This window comes from Sander lucioperca, chromosome 3 (assembly GCF_008315115.2).
Source record: "Sander lucioperca isolate FBNREF2018 chromosome 3, SLUC_FBN_1.2, whole genome shotgun sequence".
Lineage (NCBI taxonomy): Eukaryota > Metazoa > Chordata > Actinopteri > Perciformes > Percidae > Sander > Sander lucioperca.
Genome location: NC_050175.1, coordinates 17,237,599 through 17,259,234, shown reverse-complemented (window position 1 = coordinate 17,259,234; position 21,636 = coordinate 17,237,599). Strand labels below are relative to the sequence as shown.

The 21,636-nt window shown below is 39.1% G+C and overlaps 2 protein-coding genes across 3 annotated transcripts; both read left to right on the top strand.

Annotated features, from left to right (window-relative positions):
• The first annotated feature begins 1,598 nt into the window (after positions 1–1,598).
• Positions 1,599–9,501, top strand: mpc1 (mitochondrial pyruvate carrier 1). Its single transcript, XM_031314435.2, has 5 exons — positions 1,599–1,839; positions 3,367–3,370; positions 4,054–4,150; positions 8,304–8,436; positions 8,777–9,501. The coding sequence occupies exons 1-5, from the start codon at positions 1,769–1,771 to the stop codon at positions 8,799–8,801; spliced, it is 330 nt and encodes a 109-aa protein (XP_031170295.1). The 5' UTR covers positions 1,599–1,768; the 3' UTR covers positions 8,802–9,501.
• A 917-nt stretch (positions 9,502–10,418) lies between these two features.
• LOC116060704 (kinesin family binding protein) lies at positions 10,419–18,960 on the top strand. 2 transcript variants are annotated; one of them, XR_004107560.2, is made up of 14 exons: positions 10,434–10,961; positions 11,411–11,509; positions 12,576–12,655; positions 12,877–12,935; positions 13,271–13,395; positions 13,720–13,813; positions 14,133–14,245; positions 14,567–14,716; positions 14,994–15,068; positions 15,665–15,827; positions 15,990–16,164; positions 16,251–16,436; positions 17,174–17,374; positions 17,486–18,960. XR_004107560.2 is itself a non-coding variant. In XM_031314429.2 (13 exons), exons 1-13 carry the CDS (start codon positions 10,434–10,436, stop codon positions 17,310–17,312), a joined length of 1,986 nt encoding a protein of 661 aa, XP_031170289.1. In that variant the 5' UTR covers positions 10,419–10,433; the 3' UTR covers positions 17,313–18,960. The 2 variants fall into 2 exon arrangements, 1 of the variants encoding a protein (XP_031170289.1); XM_031314429.2 differs by having other exon boundaries at positions 10,419–10,961; positions 17,174–18,960.
• The last annotated feature ends 2,676 nt before the right edge of the window (positions 18,961–21,636 follow it).

Sequence of the window (21,636 nt, the reverse complement as noted above, 5' to 3'; positions counted from 1 at the left end):
AAATCACCAGCAGATCCACTTCAACATATGTCAAAGAAGACAGATCTCCTCATAAGAGATACGTCTCTAAAGTCATTCCCACTCCCTATAGCAGCTTTTGTTGTTCAGAGGTGGAATGCCCAAGCTTGTAAGAGAACCTCAAATTTCCTAAGTGTGTTGTAGTGCAATGGACTGAGCAAATTCAGAACTATAAAGTGTTGATATTTAGTGAGTCTGTGTCAGCTATCAATAGTAATAGGGTCATCAAAGAGTCGACAAGACGTGTATATGATATTCTTCTGGCAATTAGAGATGTGAAAAGGAGAGGGGTAGAAATATCATGTGTATGGGTCCCAGCTCATGTAGGTATTGCAACAAATAAAAAGGTTGATAAGTTGGCCAAGGAAGCTGCTCAAAAGGAAACCATAGATGTCAACATAAATCTATCCAAGGCGGAGGGTAAAAGTATTGTGTGGCAGGGAACAATTTTAAAATGGCAACAGCTCTGGGAGCAGGAAAACAAATAGAGGCACCTATTCTCAATATCAAAAGAAGTATCTACTAGATATTGAAAACTCTGTTTGTAAAAGAGGGGAGGTTAGATGTAAGGAAGAGGTTATTATTTCTAGAATGAGGATTGGTCACACGTTTCTGAACAACACTTTATTTATTTTAGGAAAACACCAGAGTGGCTTGTGTTCATGTCAGGAACCTGAGACAGTGCAACATGTTTGGATTTTTTGTAGAAAGTATGACCGCCAAAGACAAGATCTACTCAGAGAATTGCGGGAAATTGGCTTGGAAGAAATATCTCTGAAAGGTATTTTAGAAGTAGGGTCAAGCAGGAGGGGAAAACGTTGTTTTTTCAAATTTTTAATAGACACTGGACAGTATAACAGGATATAGTGCACTAAGGTGCTAGTTCCATAGATGGCAGCAATGCAACTTTCTGGATGCCGGCTGCCGTAAAACCACAAAGAAGAAGAGGAAGAAGCCTGTCGGTACACGATCCGTTCTGCACATGCGCAAGATAATACTGTTTTACGTATCCATACGACCTGCACGATCTGTTCCACGCTAGCCTATGGCTAGCCTCCACCGGGAAGCTAACGTTAGTTTAGCTAACAGCTAATTCGGCTAACCGCTAGCTGACAGCTAGATTCAGTCTAAAATAACGTTAACTCAAACGTAATGGGAAAAGCAGGCTACAGCTAAATTAAGACTTCACAGTAATAACAATAAAGACAAGTATTGAGTGATTGTATTTTAAATGAGCACAAGTAAAGTAGAACTGATGTAACAGCTGTTATATATGTTAGGTGTTTGTTATATATGTCAACGTTTATTTTCAAGTTTTATTTTGAGGGTCTTTTAAAGTTATTACATGCTGTCTCAGCTAGCAGTTAGCCGAATTAGCTGTTAGCTAAACTAACGTTAACTTGCCTGTGGAGGCTAACTGCAGACCGCTACAATCAGCTAGCAGTTAGCCGAATTAGCTGTTAGCTAAACTAACGTTAGCTTGGCTGTCGACCGGAAGCGTGGAACAGATCGTGCAGTGTCGTAAATCCTCGTACAACCGCGCATGCGCATGTGCAGAACGGATCGTGCAGGCAGAACGGATCGTGTACCGACAAAGCCCATAGACTAATTGCGACAGTGTCGTAAAGCGCCAATGTTATGGTCGTAAATTGGAGTAGTCGTCCTCTGAACTGAGTTTTCAGTCGCCCTTCAGCATTCAACACAAGAGTGCTCTTCTCGGCCAAAACAGACATCAGCCCAGCGTTACACCATGGCAGGGACAATTGCACGGAAAGCTATTGACCACCTGAAGAGCAAAGACTTTAGGGATTATTTGATGAGGTATGCAACGTTAACATGGAAGCTGTTCTTCTTTTTCTCATTTCTATTAGCGCTCATGCTAAAGCGACGTTAGCTTGTTGGGTGTCTAGTGATAAGATACAGCTCGGTAACGTTGGTTAAAACACGGCTGAATTTACTGTCCTGATCTGTCTAGACAACGTTTTAATAAAAGTCCATTCATATTTTTAACAATGTATGCTACTATTTGTTACGTTAGCATCGTTTATCTCGGTTCTCTGCCAGTTTTCAAGGACGATTGGACTTTCTGTAATGTTAACTCTGTTTCTTTAGTTAAATATTTTTTATCTAAACTAACGTTACATGGGAGGGCTATGTTGTCAGTTGTTCTAGAAACACCCCAAAACAATCAGCAAACCTTAAAATGGGTCGCAACTTGTGAGAGGCTCTGAAATAGGGTCGCAACTACTTTAACAACAGTATTGCGACTTAAACTGTGTTGTTCTTTGAAGTTGGAGCCAGTGTCAAATCTACCCTTAGAGATAAAGGCAAGCAGAGTAAACTACTTTTATTACGTTTTGACCTATTTTATACAGTCTATGGTTTTGACTTGTTGTCAAGACGTTGGTTAATGTGTACATGATGCCATGGTGGTGTGTACACTAGCCACAGTTTAGAATAGGGCTGCACAATTAATCGCAATTTTATCGAAATCGCAATATGAACTATATATCCAAATCGCAGAGGGCGCAATATTTGTTAAAGGCAAAATATGTGTCAAACCATTCTAAAATAAGTATTGTGGTAATGCAGAGACATCCCGGCCTACAAATTGTATCTATAGACTAAAGAAAAAAAATCTTTGTTTGGTACAGATCCTCGCAAAAAAAATCACACTTTTTTTTTATTTCATTTTTTTTCAATGAAAATAAGAATAATGATACAAAAATGATCATTCCCTCCAATATCGTGAATCATATCGCAATCGCAATATCAGTCAAAATAATCGCAATTAGATATTTTCCCTAATATTGTGCAGCCCTAGTTTAGAAGAATGCTTGATATTTAGAGTAAAGACTAAATTATGACACGGTGATGCAAGAGGCCATCTTTGTTTACATTTGTCACAGGTAAAGATGTTATCTCTTGGTGTGTTTTTTTTTATCCAGTAGAAAGTCAAGCAACTGCACTGTAGATGTGGGTTAGACACACATTATGTATGACCTTTGGCACCAGCTCTTGTGTTTCTTAGTTTTTCTGACAAAACAAGGTCCTTTTTTGGTGGTATGTTTCATTTAGTTGATAATACAGTAATCAATAAGTTTTCGTTTTTTTAAGATACATTAGTAGTCAATAAGTTAACCTTTAACTTGTTATGAATGCTGTGGCAGACATATGACTTTAAGCGTAGTTCAGTATTTTCATCCAGGTACTAAAATGTTTCCGGTCTAAAACCTGACCTATTTTAGGTGGCAGCAGCTCTTGTATCACAAAGCGCATATCAGCATGACTTATCTGTATTTATGTTATCTTTTCTATGTGGCCCTAAAAAAACAACCTGTTCAACAGCACGGTAAGTACTTATCCTTTCTGTCTGTCATTCTATCTGTGTCACTCCTCATCTGTGACTGCCCGCTTGTTTATGTCTACCTTTCTGTTTCATACCTAATATGGGTGTATCATGTTCAAATCTTTCCTGTCATGCTTTTCTCTTTTTCAGTACTTTTAATAATGGGATTCACAATACATATCTATTTACTATTATGTATTCTAGGGCTGGGAGGTAGGGAGAAAATCAGATATCACAATATTCTTGACCAAATACCTTGATATCGATATTGCTGCGATATTCTAGGGTTGACAATTGGTGCTTTACCAAAATATCTTCACACTTAGATTTTAGATAAATAATCATCAGTAATGTGGACATAATGTCTAAGTGGGTAAAGGCAAATAATAGAACAGCTAGAACAGTCTGGTAAGTTCAGAAAAGTACATCACTTTACTGTAATACAGCCTTTAAAACCAGTAAAAGATAACACTTATGTCATATCACGATATTACGATATCCAAAATCTAAGACGATATCTAGTCTCATATCACGATATCGATATAATATCAATATATTGCCCAGCCCTAATGTATTCACATGGTAGTTATGGTATAGTTCTGTTCTTCCGTACAACCAGTTAAAGATAAATGTTCAAACCATTTATCTATGGTCTTGGCTATATTTTTTCACTTTTATCTTTACAGCATTTCTGGGGTCCTGTAGCAAACTGGGGTCTTCCTATAGCCGCCATCACAGACATGAAGAAGAGCCCTGAGATCATCAGTGGCAGGATGACCTTCGGTAAGACAGAGATATGTACTGATAAACCCAGATGTGCACATGCAGGGCACGCGCAATACTCCCATCCTTTTTGGTTCAAGTTTGTTATAGGGTTAGGTTTGTAATTTGTACTTTATCTCAAGGTTACTTAGACATAAGAGATTAACTAGAAAATGCATTTCCTGCGGAAAATGCGTGGGAATGCTGAATAGCTGAATTGCTAAAGCTAAACTGGTTGAATAGCTTAAATCAGTAAGAAGAAGGTGAAGTAGTGACAATAGTTGAAAAAGTGGAAATCGGTAGAATGAGTATGAATTTCATTAAAAAGTTGAATAACCCCACTAATGTATAAAGTAATTTATATGTTATATAATATTTTATCTGAAATTATGAATTAGTATGGAAAACTTACAAATGCTGTGAGAAACATTGATGAAAATGCAGAAATATGGAACAAATTGTTTGTTCTAAACTGCTGAAAAACTTGTAAGTTGGAAGTTGAACTGCACATAAGTTAAGAGCTAAAATACATTTTAGAAAAGCTGGAAGCTAAACCGTAATACTGTCAAAAGTGGACGTTTCAATGAATTGACTAAGAAGACTATCAGCCATATCCATTGCATAGAACAAACAAGCAGAAAGAGAGAGAGAGAGGAAAGATAAAAGAGGAAAAAAGAGAAAAGGAATCAACTTTCAATAGCATATATGTCAGTGGTAACACACCATTGGAGCAAGTATGGGTTAAGTGTTTACTTCAGGGACACATTGATTGATGTACCTCAGTGTGTGTATATATGTGTGGCTGTGTGTGTATGTGTGTGTGTGTGTGCGTATGTGTTGGTGTGTGTGTGTGTGTATGTGTTTCTGTGTCTGCATGTGTGTGTGCGTGTGTTTGCGTGTGTGTTTCTGCATATGTGTGTTGGTGTGTGTATGTGTGTGTGTCTGCATTTGTGTTTGTGTGTGTGCATGTGTGTGTTGTGTTTGCGTGTGTGTTTCTGCATATGTGTGTGTGTGTGTGTTTGCGTGTGTGTGTTTTTGAGTGTGTGTGTGTGTGTGTGTGTTTGTGTGTGTGTGTGTGTGTGTGAGAAAAGACAGACAATATATAATGTTTTTTATGTCTGGGGAAAAGTGCTGTGTCATGCTATAAAGATTATCACAACATTACGTTACATGTCATTTAGCTTACACTTTTATCTAAAGCAACTTCCAATTGCTATATATGTCACAGGTAACACAGCTCAAAGTGGGCTTCAAACCTGGGTCTCCCAATCCAAGGGCATGTGTCATAAAAGAAAAAAGAAAAGGAAAAAAAAAAAGCAGTAAAGAAAACAAATTGCTATAGGGATTTAGTGTTTTGCTTAAGGACACATCAGTTAATGTAGCAGGGTGTGATTCGGACCCAGGTCTCCCATGTCAAAGGTATGAGTCATAACCACTACACTATGACACTCCTTCAGCTCTAATGAAGCCTTTCTTTGATCTGTCATTACCACACCTACTGTTAATATGTCACCTGTGGCACGCTACAGCTATTCAAAGACAGATTTTTTTAAAAAGGGGAAATTTTAAGGATTGGAAAAGATGCGGAAATATGAAATAAATTGTTTGAAAAATCTCAAAATGAAATATGTTGCTTCAAAAGAAGTGGGCTGAACAACATTGCATTGAAAACGAAAAATGAAATGCATTAATGACAAGGATGTTAAAAAAAACATAGTATACAATGGTATTAAGGCATCGAAATTGCCTAAATATGGATTGTTAGTTTATATCTAAAGTTAACTGAAACAATGAAAGTCTGAGGTCTTTAAAGTAACTTTTATATTATGTGTGTGTGTGTGTGTGTGTGTGTGTGTGTGTGTGTGTGTCAGCATGTGTGTTTTGGTGTGTGTGTGCCAGCATGTGTGTTTTGGTGTGTGTGTGTGTCTGCATATAAGTGTGTATGTGTGTGTGTGTGTGTGTGTTTGCGTGTGTGTGTGTGTGTTTTTGAGTGTGTGTATGTGTGTGTGTGTGTGTGTGTGTGTGTGAAAAGACAGACAATATATAATGTTTTTTATGTCTGGGGAAAAGTGCTGTGTCATGCTATAAAGATTATCACAACATTACGTTACATGTCATTTAGCTTACACTTTTATCTAAAGCAACTTCCAATTGCTATATATGTCACAGGTAACACAGCTCAAAGTGGGCTTCAAACCTGGGTCTCCCAATCCAAGGGCATGTGTCATAAAAGAAAAAAGAAAAGGAAAAAAAAAAAACAGTAAAGAAAACAAATTGCTATAGGGATTTAGTGTTTTGCTTAAGGACACATCAGTTAATGTAGCAGGGTGTGATTCGGACCCAGGTCTCCCAAGTCAAAGGTATGTGTCATAACCACTACACTATGATTGATATGAATAGGATTGCACTGCTGAAAAACTTTTCAACTTGTCAGTTGGAAGATAAACTGCATTACCTTATTAAGCTTAGAGAGAGAGAGAGGAATAGACAGACAGAGAGAGGAATAGACAAAGAGAGAGAGAGAGAGAGGAATAGACAGAGAGAGAGAGAGAGGAATAGACAGAGAGAGGAATAGACAGAGAGAGAGAGAGAGAGGAATAGACAGAGAGAGAGAGAGAGAGAGAGGAATAGACAGACAGACAGACAGAGAGAGAGAGAGAGGAATAGACAGAGAGAGAGAGAGAGAGAGGAATAGAGAGAGAGAGAGAGAAATAGACCGACAGAGCGAGAGAGGAATAGACAGACAGACAGACAGAAGTGGAACGCAAAAGATGTAGACTAATGTTCATATTACTGCCTGTAGTATTCAAGTTGACTGTCTGTGAAAGGGTTGTCATGGTAACGTATGACCAGTGAAAACACCCTTTGAAGTCTGTGATGAGATCTCTTTGATCTTTAATCAGGTTAACGACCGTGTCACCTGCTGAAACTGTCAGCTGTGCCCTACTGGAGCTATTCAAAGACACAGAGCAAGCTCTCAAATAAAGCCTCAGACTGCTAAAACGATAAGGGCTATCGGTGAAATGATGTAATCGTGACCACCACAAGGCCTTTGTGAACGTATTCATGTAAAATTTATGTTGATAAACTTAAAAATGTGGGCATATCAGCGATTTAAAAAGTGGTTCGCTCTGCGTTTCGCTGGGAAATGTGGAGGACATTTTCCATGGCCGTGAATGGAGGGAGATGTGGAACTCTTGTCATTTGGAAGCTCATCGAGCAAAAAAAGTATAAGGCATATCGCAAAAGTGAGCACATTGGCTGAAACTAGACAAAAATACCTACGTTTTGATGTATAAATTGTGTATGACAAGTAGATATTGTGGGCGTGAGAGCAATTTATAGAGAGGGGACAAAGATATTTTTTCTAAGGTGCTGCACTCTAGCGATGACATCATCCACTCTGACAGACGCAACACACACTCACTAGAAACGCAGAAAAATCCTGAAATGATCACTAAACTTAAACAGATTTTTCACAAAAACTGTAAAAGATATCAAACTGAAAAGCCATAGCATAATACCTGAATATTTTGTGAACATTTTAAAGTTTGTTTGGCGTCTGTAGGTGAAAGTATGAAGGAGCTGAAAATTTTGGGAGCAGAAGAAGATTTGAAGGATTTGAAGCATGCTCTCATTGACTTCAATGTTAAAAAAAAAGTCATAAAAAGCTTAATATTTTAAAAAGTATAAATAGTAGAAAAAAGTTGAAGAAGTCCCATCATTAGCTGAAAGAGCTGAACATTTTAAAAGTTGAATGGTTTTAATAGCTGAACGTATGCAGAAGTTACGGAGAGCCAAAAAACGTACGGAATAATAATAAGAAAAAGAAAAAATAAAGAACAGGATAACAATAGTTGGAATGCTGCTGAACAGCATTCCCACTAATTAAAGTAAACTACAGCTGCAATTCTTGTTAGGTCACTTTTGATATTTTCTGTTACTGCCCTTTTCTACGTTACATTCTGAATGATAGAGCATTTACTTTGGCCTGAAGAGGGTGTCAAAAGAACAGAAAACCTGGCAGAAAAGTTGCTTTTTGTGTGCAATTAAGCTAGGTGACATGTTTATGTAACATGTTTGAGCAGTAGTAAGGAGTTTCCAGCAGTAGGTGCTTTAAAAGAAGACAGTGCTGTAATAAACTAATGCATGTATGTTTTCTCACTCCTCTCAGCTCTGACCTGCTATTCACTGCTCTTCATGAGGTTTGCCTACAAGGTGCAGCCACGCAACTGGCTACTGTTTGCTTGCCATATCACCAATGAGGCAGCACAGCTGATGCAGGGAGCTCGTCTCATCAAATACAAGTAGGCAATATTCTATGCTGTGATATGCTGTTGTCGTTGTAAAGGTGGCTTAGCAGGCTACTATTTATATAATTTGCATGGTCATGAAGATTGTCTTTTTTTCCAGTTACTTTGAACCTGGTCTTTCATTTTTCCACAATGACTTTTGACCCAGTTCACCATTTGATCAATGACTTAACTGAAGAGTTATGATAAAGAGCAATGTTATTCAAGTGCCTTTAGCGCTTATATGATAGTGAACGTAAGACGTATGTTCAAAATAACTGAAATGATCTTTAAACTTAAGGTCATAGGCTAAAACAGAATTGTATAAACTCTGACTGTTTCTATATTATTACAGCATAGAGAAGAGGAAGGCATCCTAGTGAGCAGAGTGAAGCAGATGCAGAACGTTCATTGCGGAGTGGCTGCTTCAACAGCCACCTAAACCTGAACATCAAAACTAATGTATCTAAACATCTAATTATTGATACTGTGGTACTTGCACCATTTTTTAAAGCTGATGTTACCATGATTGATCTTCCTCATGAAGTTTTAGTCACTTTTTACTGCACAAACTCCTCCAAGAATTTAGGTCAACTGCTGTAATTAATTTTTTAGATTTTTGCAATATTCAACACATTGACACACATACCTGTGACATGGGTGAATGTACTCTCAGCTAATCAGCCTGACAGTCTTGTCATCAGCATTACTATTTTTATTACTATCTTAGCTGCTTAGTAATTGAAATATTAATGAATTTCAGAGAACTTAGCCTGAGGTCAGTTTGTGCTAAGCATATAGACTTTGTTGATTAACCTTTACTTAAACAAGAGGACACACTGAGTGCTAAGCTAAGAGTGTGTATGAGGATCCAATTTGGTATAGTTTTATTGCAGTATGACAAATAAGACAAGTTGCTTCTGTCAGTGCTGACCAAACATATACTGTATATTATGTGTTGTCATATGTCATTCACATTAATTTATTGTCATTGTATAATTCACATTATTCTTTCTCCAATTAGTGAATTGATTCTCTGAGTTTGTTCAAATAAACTGGCTATAACCAACTTCAACACAATTCAGCGAGTGAGTGATTTGTTTTTTAATGAAGATCTGCTTTGCAATTGCAGTTTTCATTTGATTCGTGTTGGTCTCAAAGTCCTGTTCCATGGTCATTGTTAGGATTTAGGTCACCTTTACAATGTCAGATATTTCACCATGGCAATGACAAGGAGGCCACTGCTCCGTATTTACATTCAACACTTTGTTCTGCAACCCAATGCCCTTGTTAAATTACCATCACATCTTTTTAACTAAGTTAAGTACAAATCAAATAAACAGGAAATTAATGGTTATTTCATATATGTTTTATGTACGCACCCCAGCTTTTATGAAGACCATTTTTAGATGTAAACAATTTTAAAGAATCTAAGAATATAGATAATTCTTCCAGGAAGGTTGTAAAACATGGAATAGCTTTCAGGAATTTGCATTTGTGTATAAACTATGTTTTTGAGTATTATGAAATTACTGAACAAAAATTCTAATTTAGTTGTCCTTCGAAATCAAACTATTACTATGAATCAGGGCTGGCATACCCAAATTATTAGCTGAAATCCAACTGTAGAAATCCTCCCAAAATTAATTAGATGCATTACAAAAAAAAAATATAATGTTCCATTGTTTCTATTCCTGAGCTACAAAATGTACATTCATCAAGGTCAATGTTAAACCTCAATCGTAAAAACTATAAGGATAAATATCAATCATTAATTTAAAGTGCACTTCTTTGGCTTTGGCTGGTAGAGGGAACTTAATATATTCACATCTAATTAAGAAATCCTTCATTAAATATCCCTGTTTTAAAGGTGAAGAAAAAAATTATTTTGAAAATACAGATCTTAAAAATGTATTATTACATTTATTATTTGAAAAAAGGCAATCCATTAATAAACAATGGGTAGGCCTACAGTCTCGGTACTGTAGGAAACGAAAATTTGCTTCCAGGAGATGGCAGTAGTGCAACAAAAAGAACCCAGTTGTGATAGTTGTAGTCAAACGAGAAAGAAGAAGACCAACATGGCGTCCGTGAGCAGTGATGAGTGGAGAACTGTTTGCGACAAATTCACCAATGCCCAAAACCTTACTGTTGTAGAATCACGAAATGACCCTGAGAATGACCCGTTCCGCTCCAAATACAAGGCCAGGGAGCTCCTCAGAGAGATACACTGCTCGCTTAAGAGTTTCGAGGCCGGCGAAGGTGAAGCGGAAAGAGGCGGTGAAGAGATCGGCGACCAGCGGCCGATAGAGCCGCCGGTGGACGGGCAGCTGGAGGACGGGTTCGGTCAGGGCTTCAGCGGCGACTCGCCTGCCGGGCTGCGGGCCGCTAAACTCGGGGCTGTGGAATACTATCTGGGCGTCAACCATGTTGACACAGAGGAGCTGTCAGCCGGACAGGAGCATCTGATGAACTGCATGAAACTGCTTGAGAGATGCAGAGTGTCGTCGGAGAATGTGTCGCTGTTTATCCATGTCAGGGTAACGTTGACGTTAACTTTCTAACAAAATAAACAGGCCATGCCTGCAGCTAACGTTAAGCTCAACCAAAGTTTTCTTAACAATAATGTTTGATAAACATTAAAGATATAAATAAAGAATGATAGATCGTGACCGAGCTGCTACATATCAACCATAACGAATTAACTGACCATAATATTGTTAAACTCCAATACAATTGCTAATGTCATCATCAATAATGCCATTGAAGTAGTGTTGTGTAGCTAGGCCTGTGGTAAAGTAGTTAAACCACAATTGCCCTTTTACATAGCTACATTACGGCGTTATGATTTCTCATAACATATGAATAAGAATCACAGAGTCCATCAGAGCCATCAGGTTTTTTATAAAGCCTTGTGAATAGATTAAATGTAGTAGGAGATCAGATGATGCTGATCACTTGCTCATGTATTGGCTGTTTGTGTTTTCAGAACCAGTTGGGTATCCTGTGGGCAGGCCGGGATGAGACGGAGACAGCTCAGGGATTCCTTGAAACAGCAGAATCCATCTACCAACGTTATATAAAGGAGGTAAGGTTGGTTGTTTACTTGAAGCCGCTTGTACATTGTCTGATTGATGAAAGGACAGGAGAGACTGTAGTAGAAGAAAACCATCACTGCTATCATGTACAGTAACTGTTTGCCTCCCAGGTTACTGTCTGATAAATATCTAGCTTCTTTATTGTCTCACGACCCGTCTACTATTTGTGTATTGTTAGAAAAGTTATGCTTACTTTTCTTTTAGTGTTAAACTATTTGCTTGAAGTAAATGCAAACTATTTCTGCCTCTCATGAGATAATCATGATAGCCACTGACCTTGTGAAAAGCACAGAATGCCCCTGAGGGCAGAGCACATGAGGAGGAGATGCCCGGCCTGACCAGAGATAATTAGACAGTATCTCCTTTGTAATACACTCCCTGATTGTTATAAAAAGACACTGCTGTGAATAGAGCACCAGTCATTTTTTTTCCTGTACTCTCTGGGTGATGTAAAATTGACTCTGCTTGCGCAAGTAAAAACGAACTTTGAGAGAAACTCCAGTGATTTCTGTCCATTCTTTGATAAATAATTATCCTAACAGGTATTATGACACTTGACAGTGTACACCGTAGTGAGTAGTAATGTAGTAGTAGTAGTAGTAGTAGTAGTAGTGATTAATACAGTTCGTTAAACAGTTGTTTCTTAGTAAATTTAGATTTTTTACACTTATTAATCATCGTCAATTTATCTCACTGTCAAGAGGTCGAGTGTCACATAACCATAATTTACCTGTCTGTCAGTAGCCAAGGCAGAGTATTATTATTGTTGTATTTTTAGTAAAAAGTTGTGTATGTGCTGTTGAAATTGCATTTTTCTGCATTCTCTGATTTTGTCCAGGGCTTAAAAGGTATTCCTACCCTGAAATTAAGATTAAATGTGAAGTAGGTAGCAAAAAGGGAGCAATTAAGTATGTGGCCTAACTGTGTGCCACTTGCTGTAACTGTGTTGATGACACCAGCATTCAAAAGACAAATTGACTGACGAGTATTAGTTTCTTGCAACCGCAAGAGGGGCAAGATCATGGAGCCATGGTTGTTGTGTTTTATGTTTTTCAGGACGGGAGTCCACCTACTGATATGGCAGAGTACTTCACTACTGAAGAGAAGCTGCTGACGCATCAGGAAAGGACCAAGAGGTAACTTTTAAACTCCAACATTCCCATAGGGAAGGCCCACACACATATTCATATTTACAGACTTCCCACCTGTTTAAATAATACTATTGTCCAAAGGTTTGCATAAGAGGGGTCATTCATGCAGCAAACCCTGGGTTTGATTTGTATCTTTCTCTATTACGATCTGCCTTCCCCAAATACCCATTCTACCTTTCACTCTTTCTCCAACTGCCCTTTCTCAGGTTTGAGTTGGCCTACACCCATACCATGTACTACCTTGCTCAAGTCTATAAAAACCTTGGTGAGTCTTATCTTGCTTATGTCAAATAAGTGCAACAGTATATATTTATTGACTGTAAATTAAACACCTAAAACATACATGTAAAATGTACTCCATAATATTTAAACAGACATAGAGAACTTAAAATGATCTCTAATCCATTAACATCCGTTTTTATCTAATAAGTAGTATTTTAAAGTTGCATCATATCCATCAATATTTAAGGCAAATTAGACATCTGTTTCTGAACTGGATTCCTATTTATCTATGTGGACATAATGAAACTGAGCCTTGTTGTGTGTCTGTATTAGTTTACTTGATGATAGTAATAATAACTATATTGTTTTGTCTCCCAGGTGAAACTGAGCGTGCTGCTACCTACTGCCACAGCACCCTGCAGAGACAGTTGCAGTTAAATCAGTACAGTCCAATGGAGTGGGCTCTGAACGCTGCTACACTATCACAGTATTACATCACTAAGGTAGGGCACATATTGATTCAAATTGATTTGAAAACAATTGATCTAAAACCTCACATCTAAAAGGATTGAGTGTGTTATCATCCAAACTTGAAAGAAAGAAAGAAATCTATTCTGCCTTGCTTCTGCACAATTTTGTGGATATATTTTTCAGAGACTTTACATGGAGTCGAATCATTTTGATTACATGACATACATACATAAATCATATATCTGCTCTTGTTGCTCACTTGCGTTGTCACTGTGTGTTTTCAGTATAAGTATTGAGAGCTGTGTGTGTGTGTGTGTGTGTGTGTGTGTGTGTGTGTGTGTGTGTGTGATTTCTAGGGCCGATACATGGAAGGCAGACATTGCCTCTCAGCAGCTACTGTCATATCAGGTTTGGCAGGAGAGGTTCCTTCTGAGGCAGCAGCACAGGAGAGTAAGCATCTATCTGAATCTTTAATTAATATGCACATACAAATAAGCATAGTTATTTGCTTATTTCCTTTTGTATTGTATAGTCCTAATCAACTACAATGAGTCTGGCAGGAACAAACCAACACAACTGTGTAGCAAAGCATTGCTACAGTTATTCGACCAATCCTACCTCCCTTTCTCAGTTATTCCCTCCCTCCCTTCCTCTCTCTGACTCCTTCCCCCTCCTTCCCCCTCACTCCCTCTCACTTCATCCAGATATACTGTATCTATCCTTCCTTCCGGCATATCTTAACATCTTTTTCTCCTTCCGTCTCACCCAGGTGAGACAGAGAGTGAGCGTAGGGAGCAGCTCATGCAGAAGAGGGCCGAGATTGCGAGATGTTGGATCAAATATTGTCTCAATGTCCTGCAGGACTCTAAGAAGCTGCTAGAGGTACGGCATGGTTGTATGTGTGTGGGCACTGATATGTGGCTGTTTCTAATATCTTTATACTCAAGTCCACGCCTCTCATATGAACAGCGATAGCCACCATGGCAAGGAAAAAGCACCATCCACAATAACATAAAACCTCAACTTTATCAGCAGTCAACCCAAGGAAAAAGAAGTTGGACTGTTTTTGTAACAACTATGGTATCTTTATATCTGTGTGTTTACCTACCGAAGTTTATGTTTACATGTCCACATGCTTAAGTGTCTCTCTACATAATTATATTGAGTGTGTCTTAAAATGTGCTTGCACATGTTTGTGACCAGGACAGCATCGGGGAGCTGGATACTGATCGTCAAGAAGAGTTGAAAAGAGCGAGGAGACGTGAGGAGGAGGAGGAAGAGAAGGGCAGGAAGAGCGCTCTGCTGTTTGGCTCTGAAGACACCTTTGACTCCATTGTTAGCCTGGAAGAGAAGGTCTATATACTGTGCCTGATGCTACTGCTAGTAGTAATGCTTTTTGTTATAACTATTAGTGTTACAGATCATGTTATACCTGTTAAAAGTCACCATTATCTCTGTGTCAGTAGCAGCAGCAATGCTTTTCTTTATCGATACTTAAAATGACAGTAGCTATCTTTTTAATGTCATGTCTTAGTAATACAGGGTTTTTAGCATCAGAGGGTGCCATTCTGCAAATGAATACTTAACCCATTTTAGAAGATGGGATCAAACTCTGCTTTCTGTTTTCCAGGTGCGCTGTTTGTTACCATTGGACTTCGCTGAGGCCAGAGCTGTATTTCTGGTGGGACAGAATTATGTCACGCAGGTACACACAAACACACACACACACACACACACACACACACACACACACACACACACACACACACACACACACTGAAACTGGTTTGGACAGACTCATCATCAATTTAGACACTCTTATACAAGTAAACGGACTCACACAGCAGTGGAGCACAGTTAAATAATCCCATGAAGCTGAGTTATTGAAGTTAGCAGAGAAAGACTGGACTTGACTTGAAACATCAGTGAATGTACCAAGCAGATAGCTGCAGATGTTTTTAACTGCACTGGTACTACTTTACCGTCCCTGAAGTCCTCAACCATATTGTCGACTTAAATATTTACCTCAAGAAGCAAATTGCATTATGATGTTAAGCTGATATTAAATGGCAGAGTTGCCCCTCAAAAGAATTTTGTATTGAAAGGCAATGAGGGAAATTGTGTAAGGAGCACAAAACCAGATTTTCTGTAAGTAAAAAAAATGTATCTGACAATCCTTCATCCTTCATCCAGACAGGTTTACATTTGGAAAAAAAAATGCCCCAAGCGTCGAACCCACAATGTATAGTTTCAACTACTAAACATGGCAAACTGTCTCCATCTTTTCACTCACTCTTGCAGGCCAAGGAGTACTTTCAGATGGACGGCTATGTGACGGACCACATCGAGATCTTGCAGGATCACAGCGCTCTGTTCCGGGCCCTGGCTTTCTTTGAAGAGGATCTGGAGCGGCGCTGCAAAATGCACAAACGCAGAGTTGACATGCTGGAGCCAATCTGCAATGGTACTGCACTAACTTTGTTCTTGAGTTGCATTTTTTTTTGAATATTTTCATAAAATAGATTACAGTAGGCAAAGATGACACAAATGTTCAACCCAAATGTCTTCACAAGCTGACATAATTGATTAAATCTGACTTTCTCTCACTCTCTCTGTTTGTCTACAGACCTGAACTCCCGGTACTACCTAATGATCCGCAGACAGATGATGTTTGAGTTGGCTGAGATCTACAATGAAATGATGGACCTGAAACTGACACTGGCCAACAGACAAGCTGATACACAGTCTCTAGATAACCACACTATTAAGAAATTCAACCATCTCTGCTCTGCCTCTGCCAAGTGAGTGTGTTGTGTGTGACTTATCTGTCTGTGCATCTACAGTTATTCCATCTAAATGATTTGAAATACTCTGTTCTCCTCTCCAGATACTTCCAGATGTTCCTAGACTCTCTGTGTTCTCCAGAGGGGAAGATTCCGGAGCACCTGGAGGAGGAGGTGCTCAGACCGGCTCTGGTGGCCCGCTTCAGATTGGCCCGACTCCACAGCCGGCTTATCAGCTCTTCACCCTCTGTTCAGCTGGAAAACCTTGACAAGTCTCTGGAAAACTACAAGTAAGAATATATATTTGTTATTTTATGGTGTTACATCCAAATACTTTCTGGTTTGCATATTGAAAGATGTGCTCTCGACAGGAGCCCTCTGCACGATAGTTATATGTTGACGTTAGTCTTGCATTGCCAGACCTTCCTCCACAGCGCTGCGGAGGAGGGTCTGGCTAGTCCACACAGCATTCTGGGATGGGAGAAAAACAGTGCTCTGGTTTATTGGCATTTCTTTAAACCAATCCCAATCGTCATGGGCAGCGCTAAGTGCTGGACGGAGCCCCGGTGCCGCTGCAAAATAGCCTCGGGAAGGAACTTGTTTTTGTGTATGTGTATGTTCAAAAGTTGTTTTAGTTGTGCAACAGAAAACTCAGATTGGACAGATCGTCTAGCTAGCTGTCTGGATTTACCCTGCAGAGATCTGAGGAGCAGTTAACCATAGTTTTCATAAATCCACCAGAGTTTAGAATTCCAACACAAAGAAAGCGGAAGGTACTGGACGTCCAGCCAAAAGAGGGACATCCGGTGGAATTACGGCCGGCACCAGAGCAATCCCAGAAGTGGAACGTCGTGGCTATAGACTAGGTTAATGTAGAAGCATAAGGTATATAGTAAGACAGGTGTATTTGGTGGAAAAGAAAGGACTTTGTTGAAAGCAGTTAAAATAAGTGGGCTGGGGTAGGTTTTATCTGGATGTACCTGTATAATGTGTTGACTGTCACTTTTAATCTCCACCTGTTGTCTAGATATGTGGTGCAGTACTGTGAGGCCCACCCTGAGGCAAAAGCCACTGTGGAGACAGAGCTGGAGCTGAGTACGGAGATGGTCGGTCTGCTCCCTCTCAAAATCAATCGCCTCAAAGCTAAGATGACTGCAAACAACTGAAGGACGCCACCGATCACTGACTGACTTGTTGTTTGACTGAAAGTGTTGAATCCATCCAATGAGTCAGTCTAAATTCACCATCTTTATGTACACTCCCAACAATTAGAGAAACTGGATGGCAGAGTGAATGACTTTCTTTTTTGTACTGGTGATGGCTTAATTTTGGTGCAGTGGGCATGCTGCTTCCAAAGGACCTTTGAACATATTACACACTGTACATATGTGCTCTCCTCTGTGAAGTAAAATGTGTGGTCAATTTACTTTTAATTCAAATAGCACCGTAAATATACCCACTTCAAAATTAATATGACAATGTCTTTCTCATAATACTAATACATAATTGAGAATAGTTGATGATATCTTTTCAACACTTTGAAGTGAATGTGGGTTGACCCAGACCTGTTTTTTCTCTTTACATCGATGCTTTCTTCCCACTCAGAGTGGTGTAAAGAAATCTTTGTTGGTCTATCGCTAAAACGCTCCCTTTGCAAGAAAAAATTAAAACTAGCTGCTTGGACTAAGGCAGTCCCCTTAACATCATTGTGGTGGATATGTACATAACAGATTTTTATTTTATTTTGTGTCATTTTATTTTACAATCCTATGTGACCCTATTCTGATGCATACTTGTTTTCTATTGTTAATCATATTGGTTTTCATTTAATGTGGCTTCATTTTGTGTAAAGCCCTTCAGCACACATTTTTTTTTTAGCTACTTTATGTCTCTGATGGTTAAACAATTGTTGAGGCCTACTGTAACCAGGGTTAGTGTGGTAATAATAGGCAGCCAGAGGTTCAGATCAGAGTCCTGCAGGGGTCCAGTTTTGCAAGCCCACGCGCACTAAGCTCAGTACCGGAACCGACCCGTTACCCTCAATTATCTCCAAGTCAAATCCAGACCTGATTCGTCCCGCAGTGACTTGTCACCTGTGATGTTGTTGATGTAATGCAAAAGTAACAAAAGATGAGCAATTTTGCGGTAATCTGTCTACATATCCAAAGTAACTGCCCGATTGCTATCAGTCAGCTGCATCCTCAGCTCCAGAATGTTTTGTAGATGGTCCTCTGCATATTTTGTCAGTCTGCGTGATACAGTTGGGATCAGGCAGAAGCTGAGCATCCACGCGGCCACCGATGTCAATCAAACCCTGTGCTAGTTCGTTTGAGTCTAATAATGCACAAACATTTTTATTTCTGATTTCTCCAGAAAAGTCCAACATATTTTGTCACCCGCTGCCCACCCGCATTAAGTTCATTTTTACCCGTGCCCGGGAATTTATATAAATATATTGTTTACCTGTTACACAACTTTTTTGCAGGTTTTATCTGTCGGGTACCCGACCCGGTGCAGGTCTCCAGTACACATAGTAGAGTTGACCCAGTTTGTACTATTTACAGGTTGTTGTTGCGCCTCAAACTGAGATGCTTATTCTGCAAATCACCAGAACAACTGCCTGAACTGTCAGAAACAACAGTTCCAGTGTCATAAAGTGGACTTAATGTTGGTTTGAGATATAATAATCTGCATGATGCCAGCTTCATCCAGTTCCAGTTAGTGTATTTTCTTCCTGTCTGAGTAATCACATTGTCATCCTTGTCATCAATGTACAGAAGATACTGTATGTAATAATAAACCAATTAACTAATACACATGTCACAATCACAATATCTGCTTTTTTACTTTATAAATAGAGGCTGTGTGTAAAATGGGTCCTCAGTCTTTTCTCTCTTATATCTCCATATAACAGAAATACCCAAGTTGATTTAATGGCTCTAGGTCCTGGAATAAAAGGCTAAAATGTCTCAGTTTGGGGCCCAGATTAGTTTAAAAACTTTCCCAGTCTGTTAAATTACTTAATGCAAAGAACTTTCTAAAAAAGAAATGTGAGGATGTTCTATAAAAGTTACAATAGGCTATACCTCAACTTAGATCTTTTTTGTCAATTATGTCTTTATATTGTTTGTCTCCCACAGCTGTGTCCTGCATTTAATGGACCATATATCTACACAGTGTATTGAGTAATAACAGCTATACATGTGTTACAGCTGGCAGAGATAAAAGGGACTTTTCATATTGATAGTTAAAAGTCCTAATAATAAAAAGAAAACTCAATCGCTTTCCTTGTGAGGTCCCTGACTTTGCAAATGCTGGATTAGAGTTTGAGAACATCAGCAACTTTTCAGATTCAGTTGCATGTTTTTGTACAACAGATGTCAGATGTGTGGGCTAATGCATGACCAATTTCCAACTATACATGAGGCCATTGTAATGTAATGAGGTCACTAGGGCAGACTAGAGTGAGGCGGTGCAAAAAAGCTGAAAGAACAGGCAGAGACTTTATTCTTCCATCAGCAGGTTCTTAAATGGTAACTCAGGTAGTTTGTTCAAAATCCAAATCAAAGTCCATGAGCAAATGGAAAACTTCCCGGAAGAGCAAAAGGTTCTTTAAAATTGAACAGAATTCCTCAACAGTGATCAACATTGGTGTCCGGTACTTTCCTGTCCTTTGGTGGTCCTTTCACAGTCCATTTCCACAGCTCTTTCCAGCCCTGTGTTCTCTGTTCCCCTGCTTCCTTTGTTCTGCTGTCTAGGAAGCTCCTTAGTCCTGCTTCAAAACCTACACCTGGGTAAGTGGTGAGGCATTCATCACCATCACAGTCATTCAAGTCCAAGTATCCTAAGGATGAACACCTAGTATCTTTCACCTAGTAGTGAGTTCTGTAGATCAAATTTGTGGAGAAGAAAAGTGGCGAAACATAGCTAATGCAGATGCTCCCATACATACAAAATATTGACTGTTATGTAAATTGCAGTTTATTATGAAACAATTTGTGGCTTCTTTATTCAATGGAAACTATTTCAATGCATCAGAACCTGCAATTCCTGCTTTCATTAATGCTCTCACTAATCTTTCTGATGCTTGTCTTGCCTTATGGAAAATCCACCCTTACACAGAATACGCATACAGATTCACAGTACACAATAGATTCATATTCATGTTTGGCACATTACTATGTACACTAATGCAGAATGTTTCTTGTAAGATTAATGTTATCAAGTGACAAGAATAACTGCAGATGTGCTGAAAAACCAGGTGACCTGCAGATGCTGTTGATGGTTACAATTCACATTATGCCAGTTATGAAGAAGTATATTAAATACAGACATGAAGGGAAAATCACTTTGAAACTCTCATCCCATTGGATGGATTTAAACCTTTTTAGAGAAGTCTGTACTTAAGCTTCTCAACCTTGTTAAATAAAAGTTATACTGATATAATGATTATGATCATCCAATATATGAAAATGCTAATATATATATAACCTTCACAGTTATATATATATAGTTACCATATATATATTAAACAGAATATCTCTTACATTAGTGATTGTATAGGCATTGTAGCATTTTATAATGCCTGAGTATTAAATAGAGACTTGAGACATGCTGTGTGTGCAGTAATGTGCGTAGCTGGGTATGTTACTCATAAATATGTCACTTACAGTATGTGTGTGTGTGTGTGTGTGTGTGTGTGTGTGTGTGTGTGTGTGTGTGTGAGGTGAGGCTGGGCAGGCTACTGTGTCATTTCCTGAAGGAAAATGATAGCAACTGATGTTACCACTTCCTGCAGCATCGTACCAATGTGTCAGCAGGAACAAACAGTTCTCTCTCTCTCTCTCTCTCTCTCTCTCTCTCTCTCTCTTTCTAACTGTGTCGTCTTCTCTTCTTGTCTGACACAGACAAGAAATAGGCCTGAAAAGGAGGAAGAGGAGTAAGCAGATCACAACGGTAGTCAATGAGAGGAATGCAGGAGCCACAGAACCACCTCTGTCTCTGTCGTACAAGAACTCGACAAATATTTGTCAGAGTGCTGACAGTAACACACACACACACACACACACACACACACACACACACACACACACACACACACATACTCACACACATACACAAACAAACAAACAAACAAACTGTGGTTTATGATGTTTGGATGGCCTTCTTTTGGTTCAGTCCAACTTAGTGACCTGTATGTGTGTGTGTGTGTGTGTGTGTGTGTGTGTGTGTGTGTGTGTGTGTGTGTGTGTGGGCTTGTTTAACTATATTTGTGGGGTCCAAAAACCGGGAGTCCAGTATACTTGTGGGGTCCCAACAGCTTTGTGAGGCCAAAATGCTGGACCCCACAAGTTTAAAGGGCTGTTTGAGGGTTAAGACTTGGTTGTAGGATTAGGGTTAGAATTAGGTTATGGTTAGGGTTAGGGTTAGGGTAAGGGTTAAGGTTAGGCATTTAGTTGTGATGGTTAAGGTTAGGGTAAGGGGCTAGGG